This window comes from Serinus canaria, chromosome 1, assembly GCF_022539315.1.
Source record: "Serinus canaria isolate serCan28SL12 chromosome 1, serCan2020, whole genome shotgun sequence".
NCBI lineage: Eukaryota > Metazoa > Chordata > Aves > Passeriformes > Fringillidae > Serinus > Serinus canaria.
Window position 1 is genome coordinate 33,946,831 of NC_066313.1, and position 15,205 is coordinate 33,962,035.

General features: G+C 38.3%; 1 protein-coding gene across 1 annotated transcript in view; it reads left to right on the forward strand.

Moving 5' to 3' along the window:
- The window catches only part of TMEM135 (transmembrane protein 135), a 160,924-nt gene that overhangs the window by 134,391 nt on the left and 11,328 nt on the right, over positions 1-15,205 (forward strand). Inside the window, exons 7-9 of the mRNA XM_050975937.1 lie at positions 8,195-8,236; positions 9,486-9,632; positions 11,760-11,829. Coding sequence (XP_050831894.1) covers positions 8,195-8,236; positions 9,486-9,632; positions 11,760-11,829 — 259 coding nt within the window. The remainder of the gene's footprint in view (positions 1-8,194; positions 8,237-9,485; positions 9,633-11,759; positions 11,830-15,205) is intronic.

Below are 15,205 nucleotides of genomic sequence, written 5' to 3' on the forward strand. Positions count from 1 at the left end.
GTAGTAATTTAAAATAAAACTGTTATGTTAGAGTAAAATGTGGTCTCTTGCTGAGGTATAAGCCAGCAAGGGAGTTACTCAGGAGTGGATTTCTGTGGTTGCCCTGATATTTGGTTTTCAAAATAGTGTTTTCTTGAGGCTGTGCACAAACACTTTATTCACTATGTGGTTCTTCCAGAACAGATTTTACATTTCAATTTCATTTTAAGGCTTCCAATGGTACTTATAAGCATCAGAGGCAAATACCACAGCATTCTTCTTGGAGATGTGGGTGTGAACTCTGGGTCAGCGGGTAAATCTGCAAGGGGCAGTCATCATCACAAAGAAAGAGAAGTTGAATTTCAACAAACCTTGCAAGACAGTAATTTAGTTTGTGTGTAACAACCAGCTGGTGTTGTCCTAATTCTTATGGCTGAATACTTGTAACAATCTTGATGAATTTGGCAACATTTTGCATTATATGGAACTAAAAGTATTTCTGAATAATAGAGTGAAGATCTCAATTCAAGTTAATGTACTAAAAAATAATTCACTGATCTTCAATCTCTATTCTAGCTCAGCAATGGCCCAGGCACATTCAGAATGACTGCTAATTTCTTTAAAATATTTTCGTAGCTTTTCATTTCATTATAAATTTATCCTGATCATAAATGTTATTAAATGTCAGAGATAGGATTCATAAAGGCAAAAATGTAAATTGATTTTCTTCTTTTAATCACATTTTTCCCAAATTGAAAGAAAGCAAACAGCCAAACCTTTCCCTCAAATCCAATTAGGGGACCATTTGGGAAAATCAAATATTGTATCCATTTCTCTTGAATACGTGAATTAATCAATCAATGAGAGAGGTTTAGCTCACTAAAATTTTGAATCATTTGCAAAGAGCATTAAGTATGTTTACAAAAAACAGTTCCAGCAAATTTAGCCTCCTATTTTTTCTTTTCTCTCTTTCTTTTTTTCTATTTGCAAAGAGCCATAAGAAAAAGCCAGAGGAAAATTTGGCAGTAGATAAATTTAGCGCAAGTCTCCTTCTAAGATAGAATCACTGCAGGTGCCACTATTATTTCATAATGAGCAAAACCCGTTGTGGGTTTAAGGATTATTTGTTTTGTAATCTTGTAACAGTGTGTCCCTTTAGTGGCTGACTCATTGTTCTAACAACAATGAGACTGCATCAGTGCAACCCTGGCTCCTGAGGTGGACGTGGCTTTGAACACATGTCGAGGTCCATTTCTCTGTGTCCTCATGCCTCTAGAGACGAGTTGACTTCCCATCTTCATGTCTCCAGGGGTTTTTTCCATTTCCTATTTTTGTTCTGTGCTGGAGACGGTGTTTGGGTTTTGCTTTAACAGAAGGTTGCTGTATTTTGTTAAAACACTTGTAAGAAAAAGGTCAAAACTGAATAGTGGAAAAGTTACATCACTTTGCAAAATTCAGCAAATCAATTGAACTAAGCAGATAAATTCTTAACTTCATTGTTTAGTCAGCTTTTTTAATTGCTTAGAGAGCTATATTTAGCTCTGAAGTCCTCAGCACAGGAAAGACATGTACCTGCTGAAGCAGGTTCAGAAGAGGCCACAAAGATGATCAGAGGGCTGGACACCTTTCCTGTGGCAAGCTGAGTTAGGGTTTTTCAGCCTGGAGAAGAGAGGGCTCCTGGGAGACCTTGGAGCACCTTTCAGTACCTAAAGGGGATTTATAAGAAAGGTGGGGACAGACTTTTTAATAGAACCTGTAGTGACAAGGCTAGAGTTAATGGTTTTAAACTAAAAGGGTAGATTTAGACTGGATATAAGAAAGAAATGTTTTATTATAAGGGTGGTGAGACACTGGCAGAAGTTTCCCAGGGAGGTGGTAGGTGTCCCATCGCTGAAAACATTCAAAGCCAGCCTGAATGGGGCTCTAAGGAACCTGATCCAGTGGAGGGTGTCCTTACCTTTGGCTGGGGTGTGGACTAGAGGATCTTTCAAGGTACCTTTACCCCATACTGTTCTGTGGTTCTATGTTGGCTTCTTCTATTAGCTGTGTGAGGCAGGTGCTTCGATGAAGGATTTTGAGATGGGAATGTGGCCACCTGAATGATTCAGTTGTTGCTCCTGAGCCCACAGCACAGCATTGTTGGTACAAAAAGATATGGAACATCTGCATCCAGCTAAAATAACAAAATTTTGTTGTCATTTACAAGATCTTTTTAGAGAAATCTGACCAACTGAAGTTGCAGTTACTTGCGCATTTCAGAAAGTGCTAACCTCTTAAGAAATGAGAGTGGTGTAAGTAGTAGGATAATTAGCATCACTAGAAATCTGATTTCAATTTGACAATAATGCAGAAAACTTGATTAACAATCAGATGTGAAGTTGATTGATAGCAACTTTGGTTTACAACTCTGAATCCAGTATTGTAATTTAACTTAAATATAAACAGCATTCTTTTTAATTGCAGTGTCACATTCTTCATAGAGTTGCATTTTTTTTTTTTGTTCTAAAATATAATTCGCTGGATTTACATGAGAGCTTAATGGGACCATAGGTCACTGCTGGCTACATGGTTTGTCATTTCCATGCACCTTTTCTTTCCAAGTATTGGAAATGATGCATTCAACTTAGGTCAAGAAAAAAAATAATGTACATCCTCCATGGTGCTAATCTCATCCTTCTCCTTGAGTGTTGTGCCTACTTACTGTTTCTTTGTTCATTTACTTTTTTATAAAATAAGATTTTTACATTCACTGCATGTAATGACTGCAAAACCATGGCCTTTTCAAAAGATCATTTTATACTTCAGGCACAACTAAAAGAAATGCCATGGATACATTCTTTAGTGTTTTAGTTAAACACACAGATGTTAGCTATCTGATTTGGAAGCACAAGTTATGAGACTTTTGACTGAATTTTGATCCTGGTTACATTTAAAAGTTTGAAGTATAATTTTTATAAACTAGAACTCCTCTGATTTCAATTGTTTTTAATATGATTTCTGACATGTTTTCCAAAAGCTGCATGTTGTCCATGGGGTAGGAGATTAGATTTTTAGCTTATAATTGCACCTTATATTTTTCTCACAGTTCTGGCTTGAATAGGTAAGACCTGTGTTTATAAATAGAAAGAAAATGTATGTTTAATCTATAAAAGCAGAAATTCACAGAAGAGAGAATCTGGGTATGAATCTTTTTTCCCCATAGATTTATGTCTGGATTTCCTCAGTGCACTTTTTCTTAAGAAAAATAAATGAGCTTTCAAGAATAACATTTAAAGGACAGTTGGGGGGAAATGTGGAAGAGCAGCTCAACTTGTAGGAAGAAATGGCAAAAGAGAAGATGGAAAAGAAGGAAGAGAAATAGGTACAGAACACATCTCAGAAAAATGGCACCTGTTGCTGTTGACTTTTAACACTGGGGAGAGAATGAGGAATGAATCATTTAAGATCATGGAGTCCAGCTGAAAAAAAGGAGGGAGATATAGTAACCTCTCTAAGCAACTTAAAGAAAATGGATTATCCTCTAGAGATCAGCATAGGGTCACAAGATACTGTAGATAGCCTTTAATTCCTAAAAGCAAGGGATTTAGTAGCAAGAGGTATAGCTGGCATGTTCAGACACAGTCACATTTCATGAGTATGATCTTCCCTTCTCCATAAAGAAGACAGCTTAACATGGAAACGTGGTCCCCCTGACCAGTCTTCACAGGCAGAGGTGCTGCAGTAAAATGCTAACATGTCCTGCACATGTCCTGTGCTTGAAGTGCTTCCTTCTCAGGTGGCCAAAATGAGAGCTCTCCTTGTAGGAGTTTCTAATTTACTCTTACTCTGAAGGACACCGTAAGCACTGTGGGGATGTTGTTAAACATGGCATGTTGTTACTACTGTGAGCTGCTTTCTGCTTACCAGTTCCGTGGGTGAAAAGTGACCTCAAAGGTTTCTTGTGCAGTGTATATTTATTGGTCACTGAGGAAATCTTGAGAAGAGCTATGACAAGACATACTAATAAAAACCCCCAAAACAGACATACCAATAAAAAACCCCAAAATATAATTGCTGGCATCCAGGCTTGCAGTTCAGTGTGGGAAATTTTTCCCGCAGGATGGAGGGAGAGTACAGTTAACTCATGTACAGCACCTCTTTACATATACAAACATAATTACAATTAGTTCATGTCTTGTTGGAAGTATAGTTTGTATCAAGCCTTGGCTCTATTCCACTTTTGCTGTTTTCTTTATGAAAAAATAAATGTGTGTGGCCGTAAGTTAAATTTATCTTATAAATATGCACGATTAAAATCAACCCTATTTGCTCGTGTGCCAGAATAGTCCCAGCAGGGGAATTTTGAGAATCCAAATTTATTGCTTTGGCTCCTTGATTCTTCTGCTCCTTTGGCTCCAACCAAACACAAGCACTGGCCAAACAAAAGCTGGAACAGAGTAGAGCATTTCTGCTGTGTGATCAGGTACATGCCAGCAGGGACAGCTGGCAAAGTCACTGGCACTCTTGGCTTTGTACCAGGGACAGTCCCCATTTGATGGGAGAATGTAGCCAAATTATGTGCCATTTAAATTACTGCTTGCTGGTGAGAAAACAGTGTTGCCATCCTGCAGAATGGGATTTGGTCCCTGGGACATTCAGGGTGGTGGGAAACATAGAGCAGTAGAATGTTTTGGTTTGGAAGGAACCTTAATGATTGTCATTAAGGTCGGGCTGGGACACATTCCACTAGATGAGGTTGTTCAAAGACCTATCTAAGCTGCCCTTGAACGCTGCCAGGGATGGGGCATCCAAGTTTCTCTGGGCAACCTGTGTCTCATCACCCTCACAGTGACGAGTTTCTTCCTAATATCTAATCAAAACCTGCCCCCTCAGTTTAAAGCCTGTCCTCCTTATCCTATCTCTACATGCCCTTGCAGAAGGGTAGGTGAGCTACACTGAGTCCCTCTGATGCCATATAACTCTGCAAGTTGAATAGCACCCTAAAAAAAAAACCCTTACAATTCACTGTTTAGATTTTTCCCCTCTCAGGGGTGTCTGCAGTGCTGGGCACGTGTAATGTATTGTACTAGGCTCATTTGAAGCTTGAGTAGTTTGTGGGGGTCAGCAGCAGAGTGCAGGCTTTTTCACCCCTTGAGCAATGAAGCATTGAGTAAAAGTTATTATAACCAATTAGTGGTGGCATTATTATTACCAATTAGTGGTTGCATGAAGCAAGTCATTACTCTTAGTTCAGTTATTAGCAGCCAGGTGTTTGTGAAACGTGCCATGTGCAGCCAGTGTTGTACCTCAGCAGTCACTGTTGAGGCCAGTCACTGAATCTGTGATGTCTCTGCAAGGGGATTGCTACAATCTCCCCCAACACTCCCTCCCCAAAAAAAGTGTGCTTGAAGTCAGTGTGTAGGGCTTTTTTGGTTGCTGCCAGTGTTGTGTACCTAGTGAGTGAATAAAAAAGGTCATTTCAATCTCTAGCCCCGTATTCTGAAACCTTAAATATAGTGAATTTATAATCCATGATGTAAAACAACAAATTAGAATTTCAGTTTTGTTGTTGGTTGCCTCTTCATTAGTAAGAGCAAAATGGCCATGCCAGAGAAGGGGAGTTACAGTACAAATTACTCTTAACTGCAAGTATTATTTCTCTAGGACTCCTGCTTAGAAAACCCTTAACAAACAATTTTCCCACACACCCATTAGTTTTGCAGAATGGTTTTACAGGAGACAGTTTAGACAGCAAGCAACACTAATTAAATTTTATTTAAAAGCTTATTTGTACTTTTTATTTTTTAAAAATTAAATAGGAAGTTAAGGGGAAAAATTCTAATTGTGTCGTTAGCGTCACTTCCTTACTGAACTGCATATTTAACTTTGATGTATTTTTCATGGAGATTCATAGCTGTAGCTCCAAATACACAGAACAAATAAAAAAATAAAAGTAAGCATAGCTAATAAATTCCAATGCACTAAATACTTTCTGAATAGAATTGACTTTTTTGTGTAATTAGAATAGGCATTAGGAATATCTTTTGTTTCTTGGAGGAAAAAATTAGGGGGTTGGAGTGCTGTTTTCTCTTTTGGTGGTTGAGATGTCTTCTGATTTTCAATATGAGCCAAGAAAGGATTTGAGATTTTCTTTGAGGTCAGTTTAAAGGAAATGAGTTGTAGGATAGCATCCATCAGGGTGCTTCGAGCACAGCTGGGCAGGGACATCTGGTGGTGCAGTAAAGGAATCATTGAACACTTGCAACTGGAAGTGCAGTTACATTGGAATGATTAAGGAGAAAACTTAATTATGACCATACTGTGATTACTTTTCTGTTCTGATATTATTCTAGAAACACTTCTGTGCTTGTTTAGATTGCAGTTTGTGTATATGGTTTTAATTTACTGGAAAAGTAGAAACTAAAGCCCTATTCATGAGCTGGTAGCTTGCAGGCATTATGTGTTGGACACCCTTCACTCAAAGGGCATTTAACTTACAGTCAGCTGCAGCTTTCAAATCAAACTTAGGAAACTGGATCGTGGTACTGTGGATGAAGTGGGGTATATATTAAACTTGTGCATTTGGACTCCGGACTTCTGCCAGTGATTCACTGTGATCTCTGGGCTAAGCTGATTTTTTAGTCCATCATTTACTTTTCAACCCATCTTTGTGTCCATCATTCTGTAAAAGTGCTGTGATAGTGTTTCAGCTTCTGAATTGTATGTATATATAAAGAATCACAATTAAAATTACTACATGTCTTTGGTTTTGAAGTTCTATGTTAAATAAAGAAACAGTGAGCAATTTCATTTTTACATACTTACCTTGAACCCCTATACATCATAAATATGTCATAATATATACAATCAGTATACATCACAATATTTTAACTGCAGTCATTTTAAAAGACAAACTCTTTGCAATGATTATTTTGGTGCTGTGCAAAACTGTGCACATGCTGACAAAACCAAGTCCTTGGAAACATCTATTGAAGGTCGTAACCTTGGGAAGAATTTCCCAGGAGTGTTTAGTGCTGTGATGTCTTACCAGCTCTGCACCAGGCACCTGCCAGGACCAAGCAAGACTTTCTTCATTTGTGAACATCTTTGATTTGATGTTTTTCCTGCTGTTTGGGTGTATCCAACCATTGGTAGTACATGTTGACCCATGCATGGAACCTTCTGGGAGATGGTGTCACCTGCTCTTGAGGGGTGTGGGCACAGCACTTACAGGGACAGTGTAGTCTCTGCAGGTGGAAGGCAAAGGGTTGTCATCAGCTGCTTCTGTTTACAAAGCTTTTGTGACTTCTGTCCTGCCTTCCCTTAGAGAAGGCATGCTCTTGAAATGGTGGTGTTGATAAGTTACTAGTTTGTGCTTTGTGTACTGTGTCAGGAATGCATTTTTACTATCACGTATTCCCAATACAATTCTACAAAAAGAAAAGGAGAGAAAACACAAATATCTCCTCTCTCCTATGCTATCAATGTGGTTTTTCAGGAGGAATCAGTAGCATCTGCAAGCTTCAGTTTCTTTCATTGTATCCTGGACAGAAAAAAAAGTCAATAACCCAAATCTTCCACAGCCAAATATGGGCTCCTTGCTGTGGTCATTCTTCAAAAAGGGAACCCTATAGTTGGTGAGAACAGATGTACATTATATATACATACTATCAAGCTCAGAATCAGAGCAACCACTGACTGTATAATTAAAAAACTGGGGCTTTCAGATTAAGAGTCTTCTTAAAGTAAGAAGCTGCAGAGATCAGCACTTTGCAAAGTACAACAGTTTATCTCAAAGTCAGACAAACTATTCCCTGCAGCTTTTCACAAGAAGGGTGGGTGTTTCATTGAGATCCAACCCTCCTTTCTCTCCTTACAGAAAAACTTCTGGTTTTTTAAGCTCATCATGACTACTTTTCCATAAAGCAACAGTTCTTTGTCATCTTGCATTATTGCCCTAGTGGCTCTGTTACCATCCTTTAAAAATTTCTCCACTCTTGGTTTGGATAAAAAAGAGAAGCACTGGCATTTGATGCTGTGTCCTTTGTTTCAGAGATGTCCCAAGGCTGTGGTGACAACTGGGAACCAAGGATAACCACAGAGTTGTTGCAAACGTGCTCTTTTTTGTTAATGAAAAGCTGGTGTTCCTCCACAGCCCTTCTGTGCCATATGTAATCTGTTCCACTTTTATTGCCAGCAGCCCATTATAGGGAAATCTTTTGGTTTTGTCTTTCAGGTGCAAAGATGGCTTGAAAGGATTTACATACTCTGCACTAAAGTAAGTAAAGTTTCTGTGACTATGTAAGACAAGATTTTGAGGAATCATGCACAGTGGCAGCTGCATTGTAAGAAAAGATTATTCCTTAGAAAAATCATGCTGCTCTAAAATTTGTCCAGCTTTTGGGTATACAACATATTTTGAAGAAGGCATAATCATAGAATCATTTGGGTTAGAAAAGACTTCTAAGGTCATCCAGTCCAACCTTTAACCCAACACTGCCAGGTCCACCACTAAACCATGTCCCCAAATGCCACATCTACATGTCTTTTAAATACTTCAGCCACACTGGCTCCACCACTTCCTTGGCAGCCTGTTCCAATGCTGGACAATCGCTTCAGTGAAGAAATTTTTCTAATATCCAGTCTAAACCTGCTCTGGTATACCTTGAGGCAGTTTCCTCTTTGTGTGCTAGCAAGAGAGAAGTCCCTTTATATTTGGGACTGTTACTAAAGGAAACTCAGACATATGATTGCATGTTTTGGAAGGAGCACTTATCTTCTGTCTTTCTAAGACTGGGATTCATAATAACCCATATTTTCCTGGAAGCAAATGGCTGCTGTGTTTTTACCTGGATCTTATTCGCTGCATTACATAATGACTAAGTTTTTATATCTTCTTTACCCTTGGCTAGACTGCCAAGGTACAGTATAACTTGGATTATAGTGCATGGTTTTAGGAAACATTTTGCCATTGTGTTCTCCCTTGCCATTGATATGTAATAATTCTACATCTAAGATGAGCCAATATATTGACAATAGCAACTTCTGGGTGAAGAAAGAAGGATGACGATGAAGACAAGCAAAACAAAGCTGGTGCTTTTGGTGGGAGCAAAAACATTTTGAAGATTCTGCAAAATAGATATTTTATAAAAATATTGTAGTAATTATGAACTTTTATGTAACCCTATTTTGCTGGAGAGAATTGAGATATTTCAAGTGCCTTTTTGTATTCCAACTTAGTGCTCTTCCTTTGTCTGAGAGGTGGTCTTCCCTATTAATGTTTTTGGTTTTAATTTTAAAAAAATTCCCAGCATCAATTGTATCCTCTAGCTGAAGTGTATCTTTAAAAATATGTCAGTGGATTGATCTTCTCTAAAGAAGTATGAGGTTTGGAAGCTTTATAAGATGGGTTTTTACAGACCTGAGAGTAACTTCAATCTGGTCTAAGACCTGAAGGCTTATACAGGACTTCCTGTATTTCTTTGAGTTATGTAATTGCTTTGTTCTATTTTGCTTTTTTCTTTCAGGTTCATTGTAGGGAAAGAAGAAATCCCCACCCATTCTTTTTCACCTGAAACAGCATTTTCAAAAACAGATAGAAAAGTCAAGCATAGTGAAAAAGTATCACAGCCAATGAACATACTGGCACTAACAAAAAAGCTCATGGAGAAAGTGTGAGTAAAAAAAACCCAAAAGAAAAACAAAAAAAAAAGAATAATTTTTTATATAGAGCACTTTAATGTCTGTTATGTTGTATTTGTCAATGTTTTGTAATGCTTCTACTTTGCATTTCAGTGTTTTTCTGTTTCATTTTTACTAGGTAGTTAATAGTAGCAAATGATGGACTCTGGTGAGAGCAAAAATTGAAGACCTGTATGACCTTGCAACATGCAGTTGTCTAACAAGGGAGAGCAAATTCAGCCCATGATGAGTGTAGGATGATGTTGCTTTTTCTGCAGTTTTCAGCAAAATCAGTTCATGGCATAGTTCTGCTGGAACTAGTGGTACTATGTAAAATTGCACAGCAGCAGATCTTACTTATGTCACCATAAGTGACTGTAACATAGGCTTTTGGGGGACCTACATCCCTGTTTTGCATAAAGGAGAACTACCTAAAAGAGGATTGATAGCACGTGGGCTGCCTCTGCTGTCTGGAGATAGGAAATTGCAAAGCAAAGAGTGAGTCTAAAGCTGTTTTACACGAGGTCAGATCTAGACATCTGAAGTTAGACAAGGTGGATGTCCCCCTATCTACAGGATCCAATTCACTGTCTTTTAGTATGAGCTTAAAGAAGGGAGAGCAGTGAGCTTTTCAGTCTGATATGTTCACATGACTTCTGCTCTGACTGACTCCTCTGCTGCAGGCACACTGGATACCATGAGGAGTGATTCATTTACAGGGAAGATGGAGTAAAAAATGGGTTGGGGGTATATTCACATGACACCTATGAATCTTCACTTCTGCTGACCTCTTCCAGAGCAGTTTTATGACCAAATCTCTGCCTGCTCTCATGCAGGAGGGAGTCTTCCAAGTGCATTGTGCACTCAAAGTAGTGGCTTATTTTACTTGCTCAGATGATGAACAAACATGAATTGATCCCCATCACATGGTGGCTTCCTATGATTTGCTGTGGGTTTTAGCTGAAAAAGATGAGGGAAGTCATCAGTAGTTTTTCAGGCATGACTGTATTAGACAGCAAAAGACCTACAAGGAAAAGACACCTCCAGCCATAATCAAATGCTTTTACTTGAATTGCTTATGCCTGTTTTGTTTTAAATACCTGTGACTCATTGCTGGAGATAGTTCATTGCTCTTCTGTTGTTGGTTAAATACAAGGATTGGAGATGGAGAAGAACAATTATTTTAAGGTTTTGAAACTCCCAACTCAGACATTCAGCAAACTTTCAATATGGAGTTTTTATGCTCCCACTGGTTTCTCTTCCATATGGTTCTTTTCAATATAATTGAGTCTAAATGCCTGTAACCTGAGCACATTCTCATTACAATTTTGCTACATAAACTGACCTCACAGATGATTTATGGCCATTAGACTTTATAGTACACGATTCAAAACTTCCAAGATATTTGACATAGTATATAAATTGTGTAATTTATTTTACATTAAATCCTAAATACTTGGATATAGCAAAATATAATGTTCAGACCCAGTATGAATGACTTATTTTAATTCTACATAATGCAGGGCTAGAAACTGTACAATCCACACATCCCACCAGCCCAAGCCAGCCTGTTTTAAATACTCAAGGTCAAATTCTCAGTCCAAAGGAAGAGCTACATAAAAATCTACACTGAAATAGCCCAAAAGTGAGAGGCTTGTAATTGAGAGAAGTCTCACAGGGTGTGCATTAGTATGATCTGTATTGCCTTTCAGTGACCCTTACAGTGGTGTGAAAGATGAAAGGGCACAGGCAACAGATGCTTGCTCAAATATCCTTCCAGAACCATGGAGCAGAGACAAACCAGGAGAGGTCACATCACTTCTTGTTGACCACGGCAGAAAATTTGTTCTTTAATTTAGCATTTTATGTGTAGCATGGCAAGAGGTTGAATCCAAATAAGTGTGCAGACGCTTTTTTCTTGGTGTACAACTAAAGTATTGTTAGTTTTTATTGTCCTTTTATGGCATCATAAAAGTTCACAGTGCCCTTCACTGGGTAATGGGGAGAAGGAGTGCTGGGCAAATAGCACTTTATGTATTTTTAGGCAAGAAAAATTTATGAAGTCTCCTGTTGCTGAAAACAGCTACGAGTTAATACGTGTTTCATTATGCTTTTTGCAGGTGCAAACATGGCCCAAGGCATAGATGCTGTAAACACTATGGAGATAATTGCATCTCATACTGTATTAAAGTAAGTGCAGAAAAAGTTGGATTGGCAAACTCTGGCAAAGAAGGGGTAAAAGTCAGGAAAAGCATATGCTTAGGAAGTGAGAAATGAGCCTGTTACTCATTCTTTTCTATTGAAAATGTGACAAGCCAGAAAACAGATTTTCTCAATTTAGGACAGGGCGGTGGTGGGGTTAAAGTTCTCTGCTCTTTCAGATTAGCTGTAGTGAATGAGTAACATAAAATGTGTGGGAAAAAATGGCTTAAACAAGCAAGGAACTTGTTTAACTATGTGATGCACTTCACGGCTGAGCCCACTTGTGACTCCCCCCTAAATAAAGCACCTGGAATGTGCTGCTGTGGCAGGCGGCCCTGGTTGCCGTGCAGCTGCACAGCTCAGGAACGTCGCTGCTGGGCACCGGCTGCACTCCTCCAGTCGTTTATTTTAAGGGCTCGGGGTAATGAGAGATTGGTCACAGTTGCTACGCCCAGGAAGAGCTGTTTATCTCTGGTGGTATAATTCATCCTCCATTATTAATGTGATCAGTGCATTTTTTTTTTTTTTTTTTTCAGAAAATTACTGTGCAGAAATTTGTATTAGCTGGCATTGGGTTGGCACAGGTGGTACCACCTGCTGTGCCTGTTTTGGGAGCTGGTAAGGTTCCAGAAGATCCCAATCCCTTAACAGTTGACCTGGTTTTATATATGGAGCAGCAAAAATATATTTGAGTATCTTCAGATGCTTTTAATGTATATTACTTTTAAAAATAACTTTTTAAAATGTTAAAGGAACACGAGGATGGGGAGGAAGGTGGATATTCAGGAATACACATCCTTTTTTCACTTATTGATTCAGCATAATTTTGTTTTGTTTGATATATCCTTAAATGGAATGAAGGGAGGAAAAAACCTAACTGATAATAAAGCTGAATAAAGACTTGACCTGACAAAAAGTAAATTTCAGAAAGAAATTTTTGTAAGTCTGTTCTCTCTTTAGATAAGTCAGTTGTGCATTTGAAATATATTTCATTCTTGGACCTGTCCTCTGTAGTATTTTGGTGTAAGTTATTCTTGACTACAATAACCTAGTGAGGAAGATAGTGGTGAAGTGGCAGTCAGATTCTCTAATTTCCTGTCTGTTCTGTGACTTTTTATTTAAATTAAAACATCAGTGAAAAAATTTATTTTTATGTGTTTATATTTTTAAAGATCCAAAATTCTCAAAGTTCAGTTCTATGACTGTTCCTGGAGTTGATCAGTAACAACTGTCAGCTGACATGATTTGAACATGTTTTTGCAATTCCTTCTCTGTGATGGAGCTTTCAAATCTGATAACAATGTGATGAGCTGCTTATTGCTAAAACTTCCCCTCAGTGTTGTTTTCCCTTACCCTTGAACCAGTTTTCTTCTCATTAATACATCTGTGCTTTAACTGCCATTTGCATGCTCTTCTTCTCCTGCTTCACATTTAAATGCACATTAGCTCGTTGACAGCATCATGGCTCTTACATGATGTAGCATTCAGTAGTGCCATACCACCTGAGTTCATTGACTTCCCTTCAGACTTTAAATACTTGAAATGCTTTGTTCCTGTAAATGTCTCAAAAGAGCCATGACAGAAGGAGTGGAACAATATTTTTCCTTTTTAGGATTCCCCTTGTTTACAGTGAGGAGCCATTAGCTAGCAGTAGAAATCCAGGTGTCTGTTTCTTCTGCTGGTGCTGCAGACAGGACCAGATAACTCTCCAAATTTTCTGGTGACTAGGGTGAGCTCAAAGAAGGTCATAGGATCATGCAGTGGTTTGAGTTGGAAGGGACCTTAAAGACCATCTCATTCCAGCCCCCCTGCCATGGGCAGGGACACCTTCCACTAGCCCAGGTTACTCAAAGCCCCATCCAACCTGACCTTGTGCAGTTTCAGGAATGGGCTATCCATGACTTCTCTGAGATTATTTTCTATGATTGTAGTCTCAAAGTTCTGTCTCTTGAAGGAACATTGGCTACTGTATACCCAGAATAAATATTAAATATCTTCATCAATTGATTTTAACTATCTTAACTAATTCCTAATATATTGCAAAAGGGTGAATGAGTTTATGGTTTGTTTCTGAACTCTTTTTATATGCACATGTGCTTTTCTGAATTTGAGTTACAGCAAGTATCTTGCATGTATTAAGAAATTTGTTTCTCAAAAGCAGAAAGAAAGGTTTATTTAACAAATTCTGGAGATATGTCATTACACCGTGCTACTACTTCTGGCTGATCTGAGCTCCAACTCAAAATCTCTGTAGAGAAATGGCTCTTAGCAGAGTTTTTTGGGGTCACTTGTGTTTATTACAGTGTCCTGTGTATGCTCTGCTGTGTACTACTTCCATTCTTTTTGGATGTCTTTTACAATACTGTACATTGATTATAAGATACAATGCTTCCTGTGACTGTGAAAAAGCATCTGTAGGTGTGATATGATTTCATCTGGTTGAAGTAACAAGCTAAATAGAGAGATTTTGCACAACACTTGTTATTTCATGGGCATCAACACTAAACTTCAATGCTGTGGTTCAGCACTTGTAATTTGGCTACTAACAGGAATAAAAGCAGGGATGTGTTTGAGTGTTTAACCAGTTGTAATTTAAATGTTTCTTCACCCCAATGAAGTCACCTTTGCTCCGTAAAAACACCAAACACACCATTCTGTTGTTTCTTGTTTTGGGCTTTGTTCATCACTGCTGAGTTTAGGACATTTTCTTCTTTTTTTTTAATAATGGCATGAAGGAATGGAATTTTTTCAATCAAAAAAGATACTGTTGTATTGTTGGATGACTTCTTTTCTCCACTTGATTCTCATAGACCACTTCTTGAGTAGCAGGAAGAGTAATTGCTGTAGGAAGAGTTTATGACTGGATGTTTAACCACAATAAAATTTTATGATCTTTATGATGCAGTATAAAGTTCTTTAGGAGGCAAAAATGGTTTGAGTTTCTGAGTCTGAAAGGTTGCTTAGTCAAACCCTCTGCCAGAGTTCCTTGTCACTAGAATTATATCCCTGTAATTGAATAAGGTGCCTGCCTTGTTTGCAAGTGGGTGCAGAAATAGTTTTCACACAAAGAATCTTCCAGACAAAAACTGGGTAAAATTTATTCGGAATTATTTAAAAAGGAAGCATTGGAGGAAGTTAGAAGAAACTGGGGAGAATAATTTGGAAAAAAAATTGAGCATGGTTTTGTGTCATGTTAAAAAAAAACCCAGATCCCTATCCAAGGTGGAATAGTAAGTAAATTCTTTGGAACCCATTTTATCCCTTCTCAGTAGCTCTGCACATGAAGTCCCTTCCAGTTTCTCCCTTTCCTTTGCTGCAGGCATCCCACAGACCTCATGTTTGGCTGAGGAAAAGTCCAGGAGCA